Source organism: Entelurus aequoreus, linkage group LG09 (assembly GCF_033978785.1).
Source record: "Entelurus aequoreus isolate RoL-2023_Sb linkage group LG09, RoL_Eaeq_v1.1, whole genome shotgun sequence".
Classification (NCBI taxonomy): domain Eukaryota; kingdom Metazoa; phylum Chordata; class Actinopteri; order Syngnathiformes; family Syngnathidae; genus Entelurus; species Entelurus aequoreus.
The window spans coordinates 15,028,466-15,051,984 of NC_084739.1; the positions used below are offsets into that span (position 1 = coordinate 15,028,466).

Here is a 23,519-nt window from a genome sequence, read left to right on the forward strand (position 1 = left end):
AAGCTATATTTTGGCCATCTATTTAACCTGACAACATTGATGGCATGTTCACAAGGCTGTACTGTAAAACAAAAGTCAAATTTTACTGTAAAAACCTGACCAGAAATTTAACCGGTAATAAACTCGCAGTTTAGTCACTGGAATTTTAACGTAAAAACAACAGTTTTTCCATTTACAGTAATTTGGTGGGGAAAAAAACTGTACATTTTATTGTGAAAATTCCGATTTTACCGTAAAGGTTTATTTTGGCCATCTATTTAACCTGACAACATTGATGGCATGTTCACAAGGCTGTACTGTAAAACAAAAGTCAAATTTTACTGTAAAAACCTGACCAGAAATTTAACCGGTAATAAACTGGCAGTTTAGTCACCGGAATTTTAATGTAAAAACAACAGTTTTTCCATTTACAGTAATTTGGTGGGGAAAAAAACTATACATTTTATTGTAAAATTCCGGTTTTACCGTAAAAGCTGTATTTTTGCCATCTATTTAACCTGACAACATTGATGGCATGTTCACAAGGCTGTACTGTAAAAAAAAGTCATATTTTACTGTAAAAACCTGACCAGAAATTTACCGTGCCATATGTCATTTACAGTAATGCGCTGTAAAAGCAGGGAACTTAGATTTTACAGTAAAAAAGTAGCTGCACAGTCGGCGTAGTTTTGCGGTAAAAATAACAATGGTACTGTTTTTCTATTTACAGTAATTTGGTGAGGAAAAAAAACTATACATTTTATTGTAAAATTCCGATTTTACCGTAAAAGCTATATTTTTGCCATCTATTTAACCTGACAATATTGATGGCATGTTCACAAGGCTGTACTGTAAAAAAAAAAGAAGAAAAAAAAGTCACATTTTACTGTAAAAACCTGGCCAGAAATTTACCATAAAATCATCACTGGTATCATTTTTTAATTTACAGGAATGCGCTGTAAAAACAGGGAACTTAGATTTTACAGTAAAAAAGAGTTTTGCGGTAAAAATAACAATGTTACTGTTTTTGTATTTACAGTAATGCACTGTAAAAAAAAAATGGCCATAGATTTTACGTTAGAAAAAACTGGCAGCTTCGTCACCGGAATTTTAACATCAAATTAACAGTTTTTCAATTTACAGTAATTTTGTGGGAAAAAACTGCACATTTTATTGTAAAATTCAGTTTTTTACTGTAAAAGCTATATTTTTATTAACATGCTAACTAGTTGCCATCTATTGAGCTGTACAATCATTGATGGCATGTTCGCAAGGCTGTACTGTAAAAAAAAAAAAGTCAAATATTACAGTAAAAACCTGACCAGAAATTTACCGTGCCATTTTTTTATTTGAAGTGTTCGTAAGGCTGTACTGTTAAAAAAAAAAAAAAAAGGCCAATTTTTTATTTACAGTAATGCACTGTAAAAACAGAGAACTTTTACAGTTTTACAGTAAAAAAGTAGCTGCACAAATGGAAATGAATTTTGCGGTAACAATAACAATGGTACTGTCTTTCTATTTACAGTAATGCACTGTAAAAAAAAAAAATAGCCATAGATTTTATGGTTAAAAACTGTCAGCTTAGTCACCGGAATTTAACATAAAAACAACAGTTGTTTAATTTACAGTAATTTGGTGGGAAAAAACTGTGCATTTTATTGTAAAATTCAGTTTTTTTTACCATAACAGCTATATTTTTATTAACATGCTAACTAGTTGCCATCTATTGAGCTGTACAATCATTGATGGCATGTTCTCAAGGCTGTACTGTAAAAAAAACAAAAAGTCTAATTTTACTGTAAAAACCTGACCAGAAATTTACTGTGCCATTTTTTTATTTACAGTAATTCGCTGTAAAAACAGGGAACTTTTACAGTTTTACAGTAAAAATGTAGCTGCACAAATGGAAATTAATTTTGAGGTAAATAATAACAATTGTACTGTTTTCTAGTTACAGTAATGCACTGTAAAAAAAAAAAAAGGCCTTAGATTTTACGGTAAAAAACTGGCACCTTAGTCACCGGAATTTTAACGTAAAAACAACAGTTTTTCTATTTACAGTAATGCACTGTAAAAAAAAATTGGCCATAGATTTTACGCTAAAAAAACCTGGCAGCTCAGTCACCGGAATTCTAACGTGAAAACAACAGTTTTTCAATTTACAGTAATTTGGTGGGAAAAAACTGTACATTTTATTGTAAAATTCTGTTTACTGTACAAGCTATATTTTTGTTAACTTGCTAACTAGTTGCCATCTATTGAGCTGTACAATCATTGATGGCATGTTCGCAAGGCTGTACTGTTAAAATAAAAAAAGGCACATTAAAACCTGTAAAAACCTGACCAGAAATTTACCATAAAATCATCAGTGGTGTCATTTTTCATTTACAGTAATATGCTGTAAAAACAGGGAACTTAGATTTTACAGTAAAAAAAGTAGTAGCACAGTCTGCAGAATTTTGCAGTAAAAATAAAAATGGTACTGTTTTTCTATTTACAGTAATGCACTGTAGAAAAAAAAAAAAAAAAGGCCTTAGATTTTACGGTAAAAAAACGGCACCTTAGTCACCGGAATTTTAACGTAAAAACAACAGTTTTTCTATTTACAGTAATGCACTGTAAAAAAAAATTGGCCATAGATTTTACGCAAAAAAAAAACTGGCAGCTCAGTCACCGGAATTCTAACGTAAAAACAACAGTTTTTCAATTTACAGTAATTTGGTGGGAAAAATCTGTACATTTTATAGAAAAATTCATTTTTTTTACTGTAAAATCTATATTTTTGTTTACATGCTAACTAGTTGCCATTTATTGAACCTGACAACCTCTACTAGTTATATATTTATATATGGTGTATAAGGTTGCATTACTCACTCCTGGTGCTGTTGCATGGTAAAAATTTGGCCCTCAGACCATTGGCACATTTTTACTTTGGCCCTCAGAGACAAAAAGTTTGGGCAGCCTTGTCCTACAGTCTCCATCACATGAACACCCCCCATAAAGAGAGCCTTTTCCATCTCTGGGTCAGCTTGTCAGCAGCCTGATCAAAATCCTTCTCAAGTATCCTGGACTCACTGGTGCCATTTTTTTTTTTTTTTTTTTTTTTTTTTTTCAACTAATCATCATTTGTATTCACAAGCCTTTGTGTGAGCCCGCCCCCTAAAACAAAGGCAGTTTGGGCCACAAGGGCTTCGGCAGCCTTGTTATTTTTCTAGTAAAAGACTGCTTTTGTAAGGGAGTGCAGGGGAGACCACAAAAAAGCCATTTAAAGGCTGCTTTCATGGCGTGGATGGATTGCAGATGTAGTGATAGCTTGTCATAAAGGTGTAAGTGGGGGTTGTTTTGATGGGGTCTGTATGTGGAGGCTTTATGGGGGAGGGGGGAGGGGGGGGGACAGGTTGAAATATGGCGAGGGGTTATTAGGCTGATTGAAATGACCCGATTCCCCGACTGCAGCTGATGCCCACGATTCCACCGTGATGTGTCTATGGACTCCACACAGGGGCGACTGGGGTGTGTGTGTGTGTGTGTGTGTGTGTGTGTGTGTGTGTGTGTGTGTGTGTGTGTGTGTGTGTGTGTGTGTGTGTGTTCTTGTATTTCTACCCTTCTTGAGACACCAACAAGGAAAAGTGCCTTCCATATGAGGAGCGGTCAACAAGTTAGGACTTTTGTCATCATTTTGCCAAGTAAAATTCAGATTATTATTATAATATTGCCAACATTTTTAAGTTTTTTTATAAAATTGTGACTTTTGTCGAGTAAAATTATGACTCTTTTCATAAAATTGCCAAAATGTTAAGCTTTTCTTATAAAATTGCAACTTTTATTGAGTAAAATTCCAACTTTTATCATAACATTGCACAAATGTTTCGTTTTTCTTGTAAAATTTTGACTTGCGTTGAGTAAAATTACGACTTTTATTATAACACTGCCAAAATTCTACGTTTTTCTTGTGAAACTGTGACCTTTTTCTTGTGAAATTCCAACTCATTTTTTCCCAACACACTTGTTTATATTTGCATAGTATGTATATATTATTAATGTTGTAAATACAAATCTTTATATACCTATAAAGGGTGGTCCTAAGGAGGTACGAATTTTTTAGAGCCTCAAGAAGGTAACAAATACAAGAGTGCGTGTGTGTGTGTACTTGTATTTCTACTCTTTTTGAGACATCAACAAGGAAAAGTAGCTTCCATATGAGGAGCGGTGAACAAGTTAGGACATAAATCATGGTCCCAATACTGAAAATCATTGCATCTAATAGAGAATGTCTCATTTGCACCCCTGGTGGTGAAATCTATCAACATTAGGGTGGTCCCAAAAAGGAGGGATTTTTCAAATTGACTGTGTGTCGGTTTTAAAAGTGTTCCCCCTCTGGTCAACATATGAAATAACAAGTGTGTTTAAAAAATTTGAAGTGCTCCCCCTCTGGCCAACATATGTAATAACAAGTGATGTAAGAAATTGAAATGTGCCCCCTTTGGCCAAAATTAATTTAAAAATATAAATTAAGTATGTATATAGAGACATACTGTAATAACTTGAAGTAAATAATGAAGATTAAAAACCAATTACAAACAAAAAAATTCCCCCCCCAAAAAATAAATGAACTAAAAACAGTCTTTTTCTCACAATGTGTCAACTTTTTTTCGTATAAAATTGGGAACCATTTCTCATATTCTTTCTGTTTCTGTATTATTGCAATATTGTCTCGTAAAAGTATTACTTTTTTATGCAAAATGGTGAGATTTGTCATATAAAATTCTGACTTCTCTCACAATAGTGCCAATTTTTTTGTTGTTCTCGTAAAATAGTGACTTTTTTTGAGTAAAATGATGACATTTGTCATAATTTTGCAAAGTAAAATTACGATTATTATTATTATAATATTGCCAACATTTTTAAGTTTTCTTATAAAATTGTGACTTTTGTCAAGTAAAATTATGCCCCTTTTATAAAATTGCCAAAATGTTAAGCTTTTCTTATAAAATTGCGACTGTTATTGAGTAAAATTCCAACTTTTATTATAACATTGCACAAATGTTCAGTTTTTCTTGTAAAATTTTGACTCGCGTTGAGTAAAATTACGATTTTTATTATAAAACTGCCAAAATTCTACGTTTTTCTTGTGAAACTGTGACCTTTTTCTTGTGAAATTCCAACTCATTTTTCCCCAACACACTTTTTTGTATTTGCATAGTATGTATATATTATTAATGTAAATACAAATCTTTATATATCTAGAAAGGGTGGTCTTAAAGTGGTAGGCATTTTTTAGAGGCTCAAGAAGGTAACAAATACAATATTATGTGTTTGTGTGTGTGTGTGTGTGTGTGTGTGTGTGTGTGTGTGTGTGTGTGTGTGTGTGTGTGTTCTTGTAAATCTACCCTTCTTGAGACATCAACAAGGAAAAGTAGCTTCCATATGAGGAGCGGTGAACAAGTTAGGACATAAATCATGGTCCCAATACGGAAAACCATTGCATCTAATAGAGAATGTCTCATTTGCACCCCTGGTGGTGAAATCTATCAACATTAGGGTGGTCCCAAAAAGGAGGGATTTTTCAAATTGACTGTGTGTCGGTTTTAAAAGTGCTCCCCCTCTGGTCAACATATGAATTAACAAGTGTGTTTAAAAAATTTGAAGTGCTCCCCCTCTGGCCAACATATGTAATAACAAGTGATGTAAGAAATTGAAATGTGCCCCCTTTGGCCAAAATTAATTTAAAAAAATAAATTAAGTATGTATATAGAGACATACTGTAATAACTTGAAGTAAATAATGAAGATTAAAAACCAGTTACAAACAAAAAATTCCCCCCCCAAAAATAAATGAACTAAAAACAGTCTTTTTCTCACAATGTGTCAACTTTTTTTCATATAAAATTGGGAACAATTTCTCATATTCTTTCTGTTTCTGTATTATTGCAATATTGTCTCGTAAACGTATTACTTTTTTTATGCAAAATGGTGAGATTTGTCATATAAAATTCTGACTTCTCTCACAATAGTGCCAATTTTTTTGTTGTTCTCGTAAAATAGTGACTTTTTTTGAGTAAAATGATGACATTTGTCATAATTTTGCAAAGTAAAATTACGATTATTATTATTATAATATTGCCAACATTTTTAAGTTTTCTTATAAAATTGTGACTTTTGTCGGGTGAAATTACGACTCTCTTCATGAAGTCGCCAACATGTTAAACTTTTCTTGTTATTGAGTAAAATTCCAACTTTTATCACAATATTGCACAAATGTTCCATTTTTCTTGTAAAATTTTGACTTGCGTTTAGTAAAATTACAACTTTAATTATAATATTGCCAAAATTCTAAGTTTTTCTTGTGAAATTGTGACCTTTTTCTTGTGAAATTCCAACTAATTTTTCACAACAAGCTTTTTTATATTTGCATAGTATGTATATATTATTAATGTTGTAAATACAAATCTTTATATATCTAGAAAGGGTGGTCCTAAAGATTTTTAGGAGGTCTCAAGAAGGTAACAAATACAAGAGTGTGTGTGAGTGTGTGCGTGTGTGTGTGTGTGTGTGTGTGTGTGTGTGTGTGTGTGTGTGTGTGTGTGTGTGTGTGTGTGTGTGTGTGTGTGTGTGTGTGTGTGCGCCCGCGCGCATGTAGGAGGCGCAAAGGTTTCCCCATCTGCGAGGAATGAGGTGTTATATTCTCAGCGGGGTGCCACCATGAGAGAGAGAGAGGGAGAATAGAGCTACATTAAAAACACCAAACAACAAAATTGTCTTCCAGATTCCAAAAAGTTTATTCATCCCCAGCGGATGGGGGGGCAATTAAGGCGTTTGTTTAAATAAAACACAGAACAATCAAACAGTTAATTAGATACATTACTTATATAAAATATATAATTTTAAAAGTTGATTTTTCAACAAGACTCAGAGGTCAAACAATAGCGTATTGGAAGTGGTGTTAGCTAAAATCAAGCCTCGATGCTTTGATTCAAACTGTGGTACGCGGGCCACAACTAGTAGTACGCCAAAGAATAATTTAATTAAAGTACAGTGTTTTATTTTCCTATATTCATACACAGTGTTACTGTTCAAACTGTGTGTAATGTTACAGTAGCCAAAAATAACATTTAGCATGTGTCAAGTGCCAAGTTATATGACTCTGAAGCGTTCCACTGCAAAATTGGCTAAAAAAAAAAAGTTAGCACGTTGATGTTAGCATGCTAACAGCGTGTGTCAAGTACAAAGTTGATTGTGTCTGAGGCGTTCGGCTGCAAAATTGGCTAAAAAAGTTAGCACGTTAATTTTAACATGCTAACATTTAGCATGTGTCAAGTGCCAAGTTATATGACTCTGAAGCGTTCCACTGAAAAATTGGCTAAAAAAAAAGTTAGCATGTTGATGTTAGCATGCTAACAGCGTGTGTCAAGTACCAAGTTAATTGAGTCTAAGGCGTTCGGCTGCAAAATTGGCTAAAAAAGTTTGCACGTTAATTTTAACATGCTAACATTTAGCATGTGTCAAGTGCCAAGTTATATTACTCTGAAGCGTTTCACTGCAAAATTGGCTAAAAAAAACTTAGCACGTTGATTTTAGCATGCTAACAGCGTGTGTCAAGTACCAAGTTAATTGAGTCTGAGGCTTTCGGCCGCAAAATTGTCTAAAAAAAATGTGCTCGTTAATTTTAACATGCTAACATTTAGCATGTGTCAAGTGCCAAGTTATATGACTCTGAAGCGTTCCACTGCAAAATTGGCAAAAAAAAACAAAAAAAAAGTTAACACATTAATGTTAACATGCTAACGGCGTATGTCAAGTACCAAGTTATGAGTTTGAGGCGTTCGGCTGCAAAATTGGCTAAAAACGTTTGCACGTTCATGTTAACATGCTAACAGTTAACATGTGTCAAGTGCCAAGTTATATGACTCTGAAGGGTTCCGCTCCAAAGATGGGGCGAGGGTCACCACTTTGTCAACAAATGCGTGAGCAAATTGTCCAACAGTTTAAGAACAACATTTCTCAACCAGCTATTGCAAGGAATTTAGGGATTTCACCATCTACGGTCCGTAATATCATCAAAAGGTTCAGAAAATCTGGAGAAATCACTGCACGTAAGCGATGATATTACAGACCTTCGATCCCTCAGGCGGTACTGCATGAAAAAGCGACATCAGTGTGTAAAGGATATCACCGCATGGGCTCAGGAACACTTCAGAAAACCACTGTCAGTAACTACAGTTGGTCGCTACATCTTTAAGTGCAAGCTAAAACTCTACTATGCAAAGCCAAAGCCATTAATCAACAACACCCAGAAACGCCGCCGGCTTTGCTTGGCCCAAGCTCATCTAAGATGGACTGATAGAAAGTGGAAAAGTGTTTTGTGGTCTGACGAGTCCACATTTCAAATTGTTTTTGGAAACTGTGGACGTTGTGTCCTCCGGACCAAAGAGGAAAAGAACCATCCGGATTGTTCTAGGCGCAAAGTTCAAAAGCCAGCATCTGTGATGATATGGGGGTGTATTAGTGCCCAGGGCATGGGTAACTTACACATCCGTGAAGGCACCATTAATGCTGAAAGGCACATAAGTTTGCCATCATGGACGCCCCTGCTTATTTCAGCAAGACAATGCCAAGCCACGTGTTACAACAGTGTGGCTTCGTAGTAAAAGAATGCGGGTACTTTTATTTTATATTTTTCTCACATTTGCTGGTCCTAAAAAGGCTCCAGGAGCGCATAGTAATGCAATGACATCATTAAAGCCAATTCATCCCCCGAGCCGTTACATTGTTACATATTTACCATGAATTGATTAACGTGGTTGAAAGTTGAAAAACGTATTCAGGTGTTACCATTTAGTGGTCAATTGTACGGAATATTTACTGTACTGTGCAATCTACTAATAAAAGTCTCAATCAATCAATGTTGCTCTTTTCTTCCCGCAGAACCCTGAACAACAACAACATCAGCAGCATCCCGGTTTCCAGCTTCAACCACATGCCCAAACTGCGAACCTTGTGAGTGACACCTATTTTCCTGCTTTAGAAATAACACACCAAATGGCCTCAGTAGAGTGAGCGCTGAAGTCCATACGCTCTGTCCTTCCAGTCAGTATAGAGGGGCCCCCACAGAAACCGCAAAGAACCACAGTGGGGTCTGTAGCAGAGCCAGGAGCTATTATCTCATCTAAACACAACAACAACCGGCCTTATAGACACAAATAGGAGCCCATTGTGCAATGATGTGATTACTCAAAGTACAAATGAAAACATGCATGCTCAAACACTCACAGTCGGGCCTCCAATGTTCTTGCGGTGCCTTTTGGGGCTTCCTCGCTCGCAGTGGGGCCACATTTGGTGTGTTGTATGCGTCTGTGCACATGGATACATGGTCAAAACACCAAAGCGGGCTATTCCGGACCAAGGCAGCATTCCGGGAATGCCATGTTTGGAGTATTGGCTCCTTCTCCGCATGCAGAAGGCATCATTTACCGTCCTTCATGTTGCACGTTATGGAGCGCCTTCAGCCACAGCGGTCGCTTGTAATGAGTTCAAGGAAAGAACGGACACGTTTGGGCTATTTGTGTCTTCACTCGCTGTCAAATTAACTGGCAATTGAGGCAGAAGGAGATCTTCAAATAGCTTCTTTTTTTTTCTTCTTCTTTCTTTTACAGCCGTCTCCACTCCAACAATCTCAACTGTGACTGTCATCTGGCCTGGTTGGCCCAGTGGCTCCGGCAGCGGCCCACCATTGGTCTGTTCACCCAGTGCACGGCCCCGCCCGAGCTCAAAGGTCTCAATGTGGCCGAGGTGCAGAAACACGAATTCAGCTGCTCGGGTAAGAGAACGCCACAAGGATTTGGCATCGTATTTAGAACGTAAATGTGGTTATCTAACCATGTTTGGTAGATCCTTGCTGGTGTCTATTTTCTGGTAGCTACTGTGACTCCCTTGTTGCACACATACTGTACCTTCCCAGCTTGCAGGTCTTGGTGACCTGCTTTGTTTGGGTTGGAAGACTATTTTTAAACTAATAGTCTGTGATAGTCATGAATCTGTTCCAGAAACAAGCTTTTGCCACCAGAAAACAATGATTTAAGTCGCATTCTTAACGCTTACAACAGGAGTGCCCAAACTACGGCCCGCCAGCGTCCAAAATCCGGCCAGTGGGAAGTCCCAAGTTTCAAAAGAATAAAAAAATATTATTATTTTTTTTGTATTATTATTATTAGTATTATTTAAATTATTATTATTATTATTATTAATATTATTATTATTATTATTATTATTATTATTATTATTATTATTTTAAATCGGTCCTTTCTAATCCATTTTCTACTGCTTGTTACTCTCGGTGTCTCCTAAAAATGCATTTTCCCATTGATAACGTGACATCAACATATATACGTTAGGTCAGGAAAAAACACAGTGGCTATTGCATCCATACAAGCCTTTTTCGCTGGTTTCTCTGCTCTTCAGGGGATTTTTTTAAATATATATATATATATATATATATATATATATATATTAGAGATGTCCGATAATGTTATATCGGAAATTATTCGTATCGTTTTTTGTTTTTTTTAATTAAATCAACATAAAAAACACAAGATACACTTACAATTAGTGCACCAACCCAAAAAAACCTCCCTCCCCCATTTACACTCATTCACACAAAAGGGTTGTTTCTTTCTGTTATTAATATTCTGGTTCCTACATTATATATCAATATATATCAATACAGTCTGCAAGGGATACAGTCCGTAAGCACACATGATTGTCCACTAATAATACTAACCTTTAACAGTTAATTTTAGTCATTTTCATTCATTACTAGTTTCTATGTAACTGTTTTTATATTGTTTTACTTTCTTTTTTATTCAAGAAAATGTTTTTAATTTATTTATCTTATTTTATTATTATTTTTAAAAAGGACCTTATCTTCACCATACCTGGTTGTCCAAATTAGGCATAATAATGTGTTAATTCCACGATTGTATATATCAGTATAGGTTGATATCGGTATAGGTAATTAAGAGTTGGACAATATCGGAATATCGGATATCGGCAAAAAGCCATTATCGGACATCCCTAATATATATGTTTATATATTTGTCAATAAATAATAGTTATTTAATTTTAATGTGTTTTATTTTATCTAGTCAGTTTTTATTTTGGAGAGTTTGGTGATCTTGTAAAGAAAAGAAAATGTATTTTAATATTTTGTCAGTCAAAATGTACCTCATGGAAGAAAATAGCAAACCACCAAAACCCAAAAAATTACCAATGACCAAAAAAGAGCAGGTTTGGAATTGCAGCGGAAAGCTGATCAGAGCAAAAATACTTAGTGATTAGTAATACTTAGTAATTTGTATCATAAGTGCTACAGAAGAACTATATATATATATATATATATATACATACGGTCGCGATCAAAAGTTTACATACACTTGTAAAGAACATAATGTCATGGCTGTCTTGAGTTTCCAATACTTTCTACAACTCTTATTTTTTTGTGATAGAGTGATTGGAGAACATACTTGTTGGTCACAAAAAACATTCATAAGGTTTGGTTCTTTTATGAATTTATTATGGGTCTACTGAAAATGTGAGCAAATCTGCTGGGTCAAAAGTATACATACAGCAATGTTAATATTTGGTTACATGTCCTTTGGCAAGTTTCGCTGCAATAAGGCGCTTTTGGTAGCCATCCACAAGCTTCTGGTTAAATTTTTGACCACTCCTTTTGACAAAACTGGTGCAGTTCAGCTAAATTTGTTGGTTTTCTGACATGGACTTGTTTCTTCAGCATTGTCCACATGTCAGGAATTGATTTACGTGGACAAACAAGTTAAAAAACTTATTTGGGTGTTAACATTTAGTGGTCAATTGTACGGAATATGTACTGTACTGTGCAATCTACTAATAAAAGTTTCAATCAGTCAATCAAAAGGACTTTGGGAAGGCCATTCTAAAACCTTAATTCTAGCCTGATTTAGCCATTCCTTTACCACTTTTGACGTGTGTTTGGGGTCATTGTCCTGTTGGAACACCCAACTGCGCCCTAAACCCAACCTCCGGGCTGATGATTTTAGGTTGTGCTGAAATACCAAATATACCCAGCAATATGTTTGGAGGAGAAAAGGTGAGGCCTTTAATCACAGGAACACCACCCCTATCGTCAAGGCCTGTTTTGCTGCCAATGGGACTGGTGCTTTACAGAGAGTAAATGGGACAATGAAAAAGGAGGATTACCGCCAAATTCCTCAGGACAACCTAAAATCATCAGCCCAGAGGTTGGGTCTTGGGCGCAGTTGGGTGTTCCAACAGGACAATGACCCCAAACACACGTCAGAAGTGGTAAAGGAATGGCTAAATCAGGCTAGAATTAAGGTTTTAGAATGACCTTCCCAAATTCCTGACTTAAATGTGTGGACAATGCTGAAGAAACAAGTCCATGTCAGAAAACCAACAAATTTAGCTGAACTGCACCAGTTTTGTCAAAAGAAGTGGTCAAAAATTTAACCAGAAGCTTGTGGATGGCTACCAAAAGTGCCTTATTGCAGTGAAACTTGCCAAGGGACATGTAACCAAATATTAACATTGCTGTATGTATACTTTTGACCCAGCAGATTTGGTCACATTTTCAGTAGACTCATAATAAATTCATAAAAGAACCAAACTTCATGAATGTTTTTTGTGACCAACAAGTCACAAATCACAAAACAATAAGAGTTGTAGAAAGTATTGGAAACTCAAGACAGCCATGACATTATGTTCTTTACAAGTGTATGTCAACTTTTGATCGCGACTGTATATATTTACATATATAAAGGCCATTTATATAATTTGGGGCAGCACGGTGGCAGAGGGGTTAGTGCGTCTGCCTCACAATACGAAGGTCCTGAGTAGTCTTGGGTTCAATACCAGGCTCGGGATCTTTCTGTGTGGAGTTTGCATGTTCTCCCCGTGACTGCGTGGGTTCCCTCCGGGTACTCCGGCTTCCTCCCACCTCCAAAGACATGCACCTGGGGATAGGTTGATTGGCAACACTAAATTGGCCCTAGTGTGTGAATGTGAGTGTGAATGTTGTCTGTCTATCTGTGTTGGCCCTGCGATGAGGTGGCGACTTGTCCAGGGTGTACCCTGCCTTCCGCCCGATTGTAGCTGAGATAGGCTCCAGCGCCCCCCGCGACTCCGAAGGGAATAAGCGGTAGAAAATGGATGGATTTATATAATTTACAGAAAGAGCAATTGCATTGGTTGTATGACAAATCTCTATTACATGTGCTGTGGGTTTTGACTTTGTGGATTATTTTGAGGTTTTTCTTTGTATTTCTCCAGGGCCAGGTGGCAGCTTTCGTGTATAACTTACGGACTAAATGACAGATTTCTATTACATGCTTGAGTGAACCACTGTGGATTATTTTGAGTCTATTGATTGCTGTTTTAAAATGTGGCATTCATCAATAAGACCTGGTGTAGAGGGCTTGAATTATAGTAAATCTATGATTCTGATGACAACCGAACGCCCCGCGCCGGGACTTTAGTAGTGAAGTGAGCCTAAGCAGTGTCATTTTGAGGGGCCACTATATTGTGCGGTCGCTCCTCTTCACTCGCAAGAGAGAATCTCGAGGTTATCATATCAGGACAAAGCCAAAACACGATGAGAACCTGCACTCCCCCACAAGGCCATCTCCCTACAACACCAGCTGCGAGGCATGCTTGATATGTCTGTGTGTGTTTGTGGGTGTGTATCCCCCCGTCGCCCTTTCAGTCTCTCTCTCCACGGCTTGTGATTTTTATGCGGCCATACAGCGTGACAGCGCGGGCCATTAACTATTTTTCGCCCAGGGAAAGTGACTCAAGGCGTGGGAGTGGAACCCTTTGAGATATGAAAAAAAAAAAAGCGAACAGGGACAGTTGGAGCGGAAGATAAGGGTACAAAAAGTTTAGGCTGCGTTTCATGGGAAGCTGCAGTTCCCATCCATCCAGCGTGATTAGTTCCCTCTGCGTTCCAATAAGCAACAATTATTCCCACAAACACATAACTACACTGGCATAAAGTCATGGCTTTACACAAACACACACTTCCTTCTGCATTGACCACAAGTTCAACTCCCCTTGAAGGACTCATTAGGCGACTTAAGCTTGCTGGCACACATGCATACACACACACACACACACACACACACACACACACACACACACACACACACACACACACACACACACACACACACACACACACACACACACACACACACACACACACACACACACATATACGCCCACGCCACATATTCTTTGTATTTCCAGTGTGCCGCATACAGTATGTGCATTGACCAAGCAGGCCACCTGCAGGGGTTTTGAGGCGGGGTGGTGCTGAGAAAAAGTTAAAATGTCCTCATTTACTTTCAGCCATAATTAGTGACGTTTTTAGAAGGGTGTCTCAATCCGATATTGCATGTATTTTTTTCAATTTGTCGCACTTTTATTATTTCATTATTTTTATCTTGCAATTTAACTTTTTATTCGAACCCTTTTACCGTATTGCGTTTGCACTTTCTTGTTTAGCTCATTCATTGTTTATGTTCTTTGTTTGTTTTGTTTTTTGCTCTATGCTTTTTAACCTGTAAAGCCCTTTGGTCCAATTTAAAAATGGTTGTAAACGTGCTATATAAATAAAGTTGCCTTGCCTTGCCCTTGTCTAAAATATCCGATACAAGCTACTGTTGTCCCGATACCAGGGCCAACACAAACTAAATTAATAATAAACATAAAATATATATGTTTTCTTAAATAAACTGTCAAACATAAAAAACATCCATCCATCCATCTTCTTCCGCTTATCCGAAGTCGGGTCGCGGGGGCAGCAGCCTAAGCAGCGAAACCCAGACTTCCCTCTCCCCAGCCACTTCGTCCAGCTCCTCCCGGGGGATCCTGAGGCGTTCCCAGGCCATCCGGGAGACATAGTCTTCCCAACGTGTCCTGGGTCTTCCCCGTGGCCTCCTACCGGTCGGACGTGCCCTAAACACCTCCCTAGGGAGGCGTTTGGGTGGCATCCTGACCAGATGCCCGAACCACCTCATCTGGCTCCTCTCGATGTGGAGGAGCAGCGGCTTTACTTTGAGCTCCTCACTAAGGGAGAGCCCCGCCACCCGGCGGAGGAAACTCATTTCAGCGGCTTGCACCCGTGATCTTGTCCTTTCGGTCATAATCCAAAGCTCATGACCATAGGTGAGGATGGGAACGTAGATCGACCGGTAAATTGAGAGCTTTGCCTTCTGGCTCAGCTCCTTCTTCACCACAATGGATCGATACAGCGTCCGCATTACTGAAGACGCCGCACCGATCCGCCTGTCGGTCTCACGATCCACTCTTCCCTCACTCGTGAACAAGACTCCGAGGTACTTTAACTCCTCCACTTGGGGCAGGGTCTCCTCCCCAACCCGGAGATGGCACTCCACCCTTTTCCGGGCGAGAACCATGGACTCGGACTTGGAGGTGCTGATTCTCATCCCGGTCGCTTCACACTCAGCTGCGAACCGATCCAGTGAGAGCTGAAGATCCTGGCCAGATGAAGCCATCAGGACCACATCATCTGCAAAAAGCAGAGACCTAATCCTGCAGCCACCAAACCAGATCCCCTCAACGCGTTGACTGTGCCTAGAAATTCTGTCCATAAAAGTTATGAACAGAATCGGTGACAAAGGGCAGCCTTGGCGGAGTCCAACCCTCACTGGAAACGTGTCCGACTTACTGCCGGCAATGCGGACCAAGCTCTGACACTGATTATACAGGGAGCGGACCGCCACAATCAGACAGTCCGATACCTCATACTCTCTGAGCACTCCCCACAGGACTTCCCGAGGGACACGGTCAAATGCCTTCTCCAAGTCCACAAAGCACATGTAGACTGGTTGGGCAAACTCCCATGCACCCTCAAGGACCCTGCCGAGTGTATAGAGCTGGTCCACAGTTCCACGACCAGGGCGAAAACCACACTGTTCCTCCTGAATCCGAGGTTCGACTATCCGGCGTAGCCTCCTCTCCAGTACACCTGAATAAACCTTACCGGGAAGGCTGAGGCTGAGAAACAACATTTAAGTGAAAATGAAAATACAGCTTCCCCACTATAGTCATCATTTTTGCGCTTAAACTTCTCTATGACTTCTTTTGTTTGTTTGATATTGTCAATACTGCCACAAGTGGTGGAAAAGTATATTACAACTGAGCGTAACTGCGGTCCATACGGATTACAGCTGAGAAAGAGCAATTTTTTGTGGCCCTCTAGGAGGTGCCCTATGGTTAAGAAACACTGTTAAACAGACCATTTCCAAGCCACTTCCTGGCCGGTCCTATTCACGCGTAATGTGTCCGCATCATTCAACTTATTGCGTCATGACCTTAAGCTAAAGAATTATTCAAAAGCATAAATCTGTTATATGAGTAATTTCACTTGATCAAACCTTTTCTAACATTCCACACTACAAAACAATAAAAATACATAGTATGATATCGTTTTGGATTGAGATCGTTGTCAGCCAATACCAAGGGCTCCAATATTGGTACCGTATCGGAAGTGACAAAGTCGTATTGGGACGCCCCTGATTTTTACTGTGTCACACTCATCAACTGTGTCCTCCTTTCAAGTCTGGGCTAAAAATGATTTGGAATGTTTTTGAAACATTCAACAAAGGGTTTTGGCTCAGTTTTCACTGCAAAAACTGAAATCTAAGTAAGATTAAATATCTCAAATAAGGGTGATGTTTGCTTATATTCTGTCTGATAAGATAATTCTTCTCACTAAGCAGTTTTATGTTAGAGTGTTTTACTTGTTTTAAGTGTTTTGGTCCTAAATGATCTCAGTAAGATATTACAGCTTGTTGCTGAGATTTTATGACCTATATTGAGTAAAACATGCTTGAAACTAGAATATCAACAGTTGCAAAGCTGTGTCATCAACACTCACAAGTATAAAACTACTTTTTTAAAGTCATAATTTCTTATTTCAAGCATGAAAAAAAAAATCATGATTTTGACACAATTGTGTCTCATAATTAAAACAGATGACAGCCAAATGTTTTATTTTCAATGAAACAATAGAACATACGTACTCATGTAGTAGTACAGTTGGCACAGTACAGTAAACTGACAGTTAATATTTAAACATTTAACATTTCAAACAATTTTGAACAGAAATAGTTCATGCACATTCAGATAAATTCCTCAAAATTACAATTAAAAAAATTTTGGCCTGGGGCCGGGCTGTATATATGCGCACTAATTGGACTGAAAGAGCACGCACTTGACGCGATGATGTCATGTTATCAATGGGAAAATGCATTTTTAGACCATATGATTTGCCTGAACGGCTAGGAGACCCCGAGAGTAGTTTTTAGTGTAAGTTTGCTGGTTTCAAGAAATGTAATGCCGAGCGCATATCATTATGTCAAGATAATGGCACTAGCATTTACTTAATTTAAGAATATTTTTCAACATTTTGAGAAAAAAGGTCTCTTTTTTTTTTCTATCAAGAAAAGTGCACTTGTTATTAGTGAGAATATACTTATTTTAAGGTATTTTTGGGTTCATTGAGGTTAGCTAATTTTACTTGTTTTGGAAAGTCTTGACAAGCCAAATTTTCTTGTTCTACTGGCAGATCATTTTGCTTAGTTCAAACAAAATACCCCTTATTTTTGTATTATTTTTTTTCTCGTTTTTGAACACAGACTTTTTGCAGTGTTCACATTCTAAGGTGTTACAAATAATATCCTACTGTATGCACAAACCCAATTGTCCCAATCTGTTGTAAATTCATCACAGTGTTGCCCGCTTTCACTCACTTTTGAATACAATGCAGAATAACGACGCTCGATCTAAAACAATAACGAATGTTCTTACTGATTTATAAACAAAGAGAATGTGCAGGAACGGTCTGATGAAACATGCATTTATCCATAAAAACAAGAGAATGTTTAAAAGGAATGCCATTAGACATATCCGGAGGGTAAATGTGAAGCGAAGCAGCAAATGGGAGCACTTAGCAAGGGAGGCGCACACAAATACAACAAGAGGGAAGAGATGGGGAGAGCGAGTGCACGGATTGAATTACATCAAACATCGTCACCTGGAGTCTACCTGTCAGAGAGCTGTCACTGTTCATGCTGCGCCAGCTGTGCTCTGCACCCTCCCTGATCCCAGGCCTGTCACACGCGGCGTGTTCCATCAGATGGGAGTTCTGCTGATCCCAGATCTGTCAAACCGTCCGCCGTCCCAAGATCACAAAGCCTCAGATCAGGCTGTGTTTGTCCTGTTTACTGTCACTGCATCCTATCAGGCACACCTGCCTGATTTAAAGTCCATTACCGGAATCTGCCTTACAATATAAGCACGTTTGAGCTAGTGTCATGCAGTCAGCATGCTAGCATACCTGTACAAAACCCAAAACGAATTCGTAAATAAAAACAGAATACAATGATTTGCACATCCTTTTCAACCTATATTCAATTGACTAGACTGCAAAGACAAGATATTTAACGTTCGAACTGGAAAACGTTATTTTTTGCAAATGCTAGCTCATTTGGAATTGGATGCTTGCAACATGTTTCAAAAAAGCTGGCACAAGTGGCAAAAAAGACTGAGAAAGTTGAGGAATGTTCATCAAACACTTATTTGGAACATCCCACAGGTGAACAGGCTAACTGGGAACAGGTGGGTGCCATGATTGGGTATAAAAGCAGCTTCCATGAAATGCTCAGTCATTCACAAACAAGGATGGGGCGAGGGTCACCACTTTGTCAACAAATGCGTGAGCAAATTGTTTAACAACAACATTTCTCAACGAGCTATTGCGAGGAATTTAGGGATTTCACCATCTACGCTCCGTAATATCATCAAAAGGTTCAGAGAATCTGGAGAAATCACTGCACGTAAGCAGCAAGGCTGAAAACCAACATTGAATGCCCGTGACCTTCGATCCCTTAGGATCAAAAACCAACATCAGTGTGTAAAGGATATCACCGAACACTTCAGAAAACCGCTGTCAGTAACTACAGTTCGTCGCTACATCTGTAAGTGCAAGTTAAAACTCTACTATGCAAAACGAAAACCATTTATCAACAACACCCAGAAACGCCGCCGGCTTCGCTGGGCCCGAGCTCATCTGAGATTTCAGCAAGACAATGCTAAGCCACGTGTTACAACAGCGTGGATTCATAGTAAAAGAGTGTGGGTACTAGACGGCCATGTTTTTCAGTTCAAAACATCATGGTAATTCGGCTGAAGTTGGATGTGGGTGTAGTTGTTTTGTAGGGTGCTTGAGCTGTGTGAGAAATTTCAAGTCAATCCAATTTATAGGGTCAAACTTTAGGGTTGTGGAAAAAATTAATAGCGCAGGCAACGCAGTCCAAGTATATGTTTTTAATGGTGGAAACAGTCTGTGACTTTAGGTTCCAGTAAAGTCCAAGTTGTCATTTACTGTGCTGTAAATAATTTTGACCAAAAGACAGAAATGACACAAAAATCCATAGGTCTAAATAAAGGTGATGCACGTGGTCAGAAAGACTGTGAGACTCCTTCCAGCTTTACCAAACATGGCACATTTGTGCTCACCTGGCACTGCTGCTGCAATCAGCCCACACACTCTTAAAGTGACAGTGCTCATTTTAAATCAAAACAATGACATTTTTCAGTCGTCAGCAACCAATTTTCATCACAAATTCAGGGAAATATCCCCTGGACACAGAAGGACTTGGAGGACATCAATTATTTCAATGAGGAGTAGGTCGTTTTTGCTTTTCAAAAACATTTTTTATTGCGTATTATTGACTATGTTTTGCTCAAACAATTGTATGTAATAAAATCGAATAAGGAATTGGAATCAGAATCATTAATCATTAATAATCCCTGAGGGAAAATTAAGATTTTCAGCACAATCCCATTTAAGAGCAGACAAACATTACAGGGAAACAGAAGTTAAAGTAAAGTTAAAGTACCCATGATTGTCACACACACACTAGGTGTGGCGAAATTATTCTCTGCATTTCACCCATCACCCTTGATCACCCCCTGGGAGGTGAGGGGAGCAGTGGGCAGCAGCGGTGGCCACGCCCGGGAATCATATTTGGTGATTTAACCCCCAATTCCAACCCTTGATGCTGAGTGCCAAGCAGCGAGGTAATGGGTCCCATTTTTATAGTCTTTGGTATGACTCGGCCGGGGTTTGAACTCACAACCTACCGATCTCAGGGCGGACACTCTAACCACTAGGCCACTGAGTAGGATCGCTGACGTGAGAAACCGGTAAACGCTGGGGGGGGTGAGGGGAACAAATACAGGAGCAGACCCAACAAAGCAACCAAGAGAGCCCATTGTGGTGTTATTGTGAAACTGTCCTTAGCACTCACAATAAATACATGAAAACATGTACAGGTATTACTTGTGAATGGTATCGATATTGTTATCGGCCGATCTCACTCATGGATGATCGCATCGGAATCAGCAGTCCAAACCCCTGATCGGAACATCCCTATTATATATCGTCAAATCGACATAAAGTATATACTAAATGTATCTGCTCGGCATTAATGACTTCTAATAATAATGATTAGAGATGTCCGATAATATTGAACTGCCGATATTATCGGCCGATAAATGCTTTAAAATGTAATATCGGAAATTATCGGTATCGGTTTCAAAATTATCGGTATCAGCTTCAAAAAGTAAAATTCATGACTTTTTAAAACCCCGCTGTGTACACGGACGTAGGGAGAAATACAGAGCGGCCATAAACCTTAAAGGCACTGCTTTTGCGTGCCGGCCCAGTCACATAATATCTACGGCTTTTCACACACACAAGTGAATGCAAGGCATACTTGGTCAACAGCCATACAGGTCACACTGAGGGTGGCCGTATAAACAACTTTAACACTGTTACAAATATGCGCCACACTGTGAACCCACACCAAACAAGAATGACAAACACATTTCGGGAGAACATCCGCACCGTAACACAACATAAACACAACAGAACAAATACCCACAACCCCTTGCAGCACTAACTCTTCCGGGACGCTACAATATACACCCCCCACTGCCCCCTAATCTCCCCACCCCCACCTCAACCCCGCCCACCTCAACCTCCTCATGCTCTCTCAGGGAGAGCATGTCCCAAATTCCAAGCTGCTGTTTTGAGGCATGTTAAAAAAAATAATGCACTTTGTGAATTCAATAATAAATATGGCAGTGCCATGTTGGCATTTTTTTCCATAACTTGAGTTGATTTATTTTGGAAAACCTTGTTACATTGTTTAATGCATCCAGCGGGGCATCACAACAAAATTAGGCATAATAATGTGTTAATTCCACGATTGTATATATCGGTATCGGTTGATATCGGAATCGGTAATTAAGAGTTGGACAATATCGGAATATCGGATACCGGCAAAAAAGCCATTATCGAACATCTCTAATAAGGATTATTCCAAAAACTCCCCTGGATTAACTCTGTATTGAAAATGTGCATGACCAATGTGTCAAACTATACCTTTTTGAAAGTTTAAACCAAGACCAAATATACCTAATTCACATACAAGCAGCAGCATGCACATGTACAGTATGTATGTATGTTCCATACACTGCCCATGTTTTATTATTACTATTATATGTGATATTATTTATCCGGCGACATGTTGTGTGTCAGCGACGCACACCAATCCTCATATTCCCCACTAGATAGATGGAAAGATGGTTAAATATTCATGGTTTGAAACCCAGATTAGTGATGCTGTGTAAATGAGCCCATTTAAAAGTCTGTTTTATTCATTTTATCTGGGTTAGGCTTACATCGTGTCGTCGCACATGCACAGACACACAGACACACACACACACACACACACATGCATGGATGGAGGCTCTTCAACACTTCACTGGCAGATATTTGAACAGGTATCAGGAGACAGCGTGATGGCTTGATGTCCTCGAGTGTGTATGCAAATTGAAAAGCTGAAGTATTAAGCGAAGAGAATCATTGGTGGTGGGGGGTGAATGTGCACCTATTCTATACACCAACAGAGTTTATACTCCGGGGGGGGGGCATTTGAGGAGAGATCAATGCATGTTATTGGAGGCCTTCAATTGTATTATTCATGTCTTTGTGGTGCCGTCCCTTTGACAGTAACCCAGTTTCTTCTTCATTGATTCTCAAAGATGCACAACTTCAGCATAAAGTTCATCTTTCTTTTTTTTTTCCTCCAAGTCAAAGCATGGAAAATGTTAATAAAGCACACAATCCCAGCAGGGAAATAGCGACTCTGCGTGACATTCACGTGTTCGCGTTCTTGTGTTTCCAGGTCACCAGGATTCCTCCAGCCCGCAGCCGTGCAACACGGGCGGAGGCTCCTGTCCCGCCATGTGCACCTGCAGCAACAACATTGTGGACTGCAGGGGGAAAAGTCTGACGGACATCCCCGCCAACCTGCCAGACAGCATGGCCGAAATGTAAGCACCTCTAAACTAAACATTTACATGTTCAAATAGCACATGGCAAGGTTAGTTCTAAGAATAGATTCATAAGAAGAACATTCATTCTACTGTCTTTTTACAAAGGCAGTTATTTGAAAGTAAACATGGCTCCAGCTCTAACACATGTGAGTTCCTAAAACGTTGAATTTGTACTTGTTTATCAACTATTTAATTTGTAACCGTCTATTTTGGTGAATAATTATCACACTTATCGCTTTTTGATGAGGTTCTGGTCGGATGAATGCGGCCTGAGCTCGGTAGCGTTCACATTGAGGACGCTTCTCATACCGTATTTTCCGGACTATAGGGCGCACTGCCGATGAATGGTCTACCCTATTTTCCGGACTATAAGTCGCAGTTTTTTTCATAGTTTGGCCGGGGGTGCGACTTATACTCAGGAGCGACTTATGTGTGAAATTATTAACACATTACCGTAAAATATCAAATAATATTATTCAGCTCATTCACGTAAGAGACTAGACGTATAAGATTTCATGGGATTTAGCGATTAAGAGTGACAGATTGTTTGGTAAACGTATAGCATGTTCTATATGTTATAGTTATTTGATTGACTCTTACCATAATATGTTACGTTAACATACCAGGCACGTTCTCAGTTGGTTATTTATGCGTCATATAACGTACACTTATTCAGCCTGTTGTTCACTATTCTTTATTTATTTTAAATTGCCTTTCAAATGTCTATTCTTGGTGTTGGGTTTTATCAAATACATTTCCCCCAAAAATGCGACTTATACTCCAGTGCGACTTATATGTTTTTTTCCTTTTTTATTACACATTTTCGGCCGGAGCGACTTATACTCCGGAGTGACTTATACTCCGAAAAATACGGTATTTTGGATCTTTTTTTATATATAGGGCGCATTAAAGGAGTCATTTCTTTTTTTCTAAATGTAAAACACTTCCTTGTGGTCTACATAACATGTAATGGTGGTTCTTTGGCCAAAATGTTGCATAGATTATGTTTTACTGATCATCTTCAAGCCGCTTTCTGACAGTCGCTTCAGGATGACT

The 23,519-nt window shown here is 38.7% G+C and overlaps 1 protein-coding gene across 1 annotated transcript in view; it reads left to right on the forward strand.

Moving 5' to 3' along the window:
- slit1a (slit homolog 1a (Drosophila)) overlaps positions 1-23,519 on the forward strand; it is a 317,948-nt gene that overhangs the window by 183,065 nt on the left and 111,364 nt on the right. Inside the window, 3 exon segments of the mRNA XM_062058155.1 lie at positions 8,904-8,975; positions 9,632-9,795; positions 22,313-22,460. Coding sequence (XP_061914139.1) covers positions 8,904-8,975; positions 9,632-9,795; positions 22,313-22,460 — 384 coding nt within the window.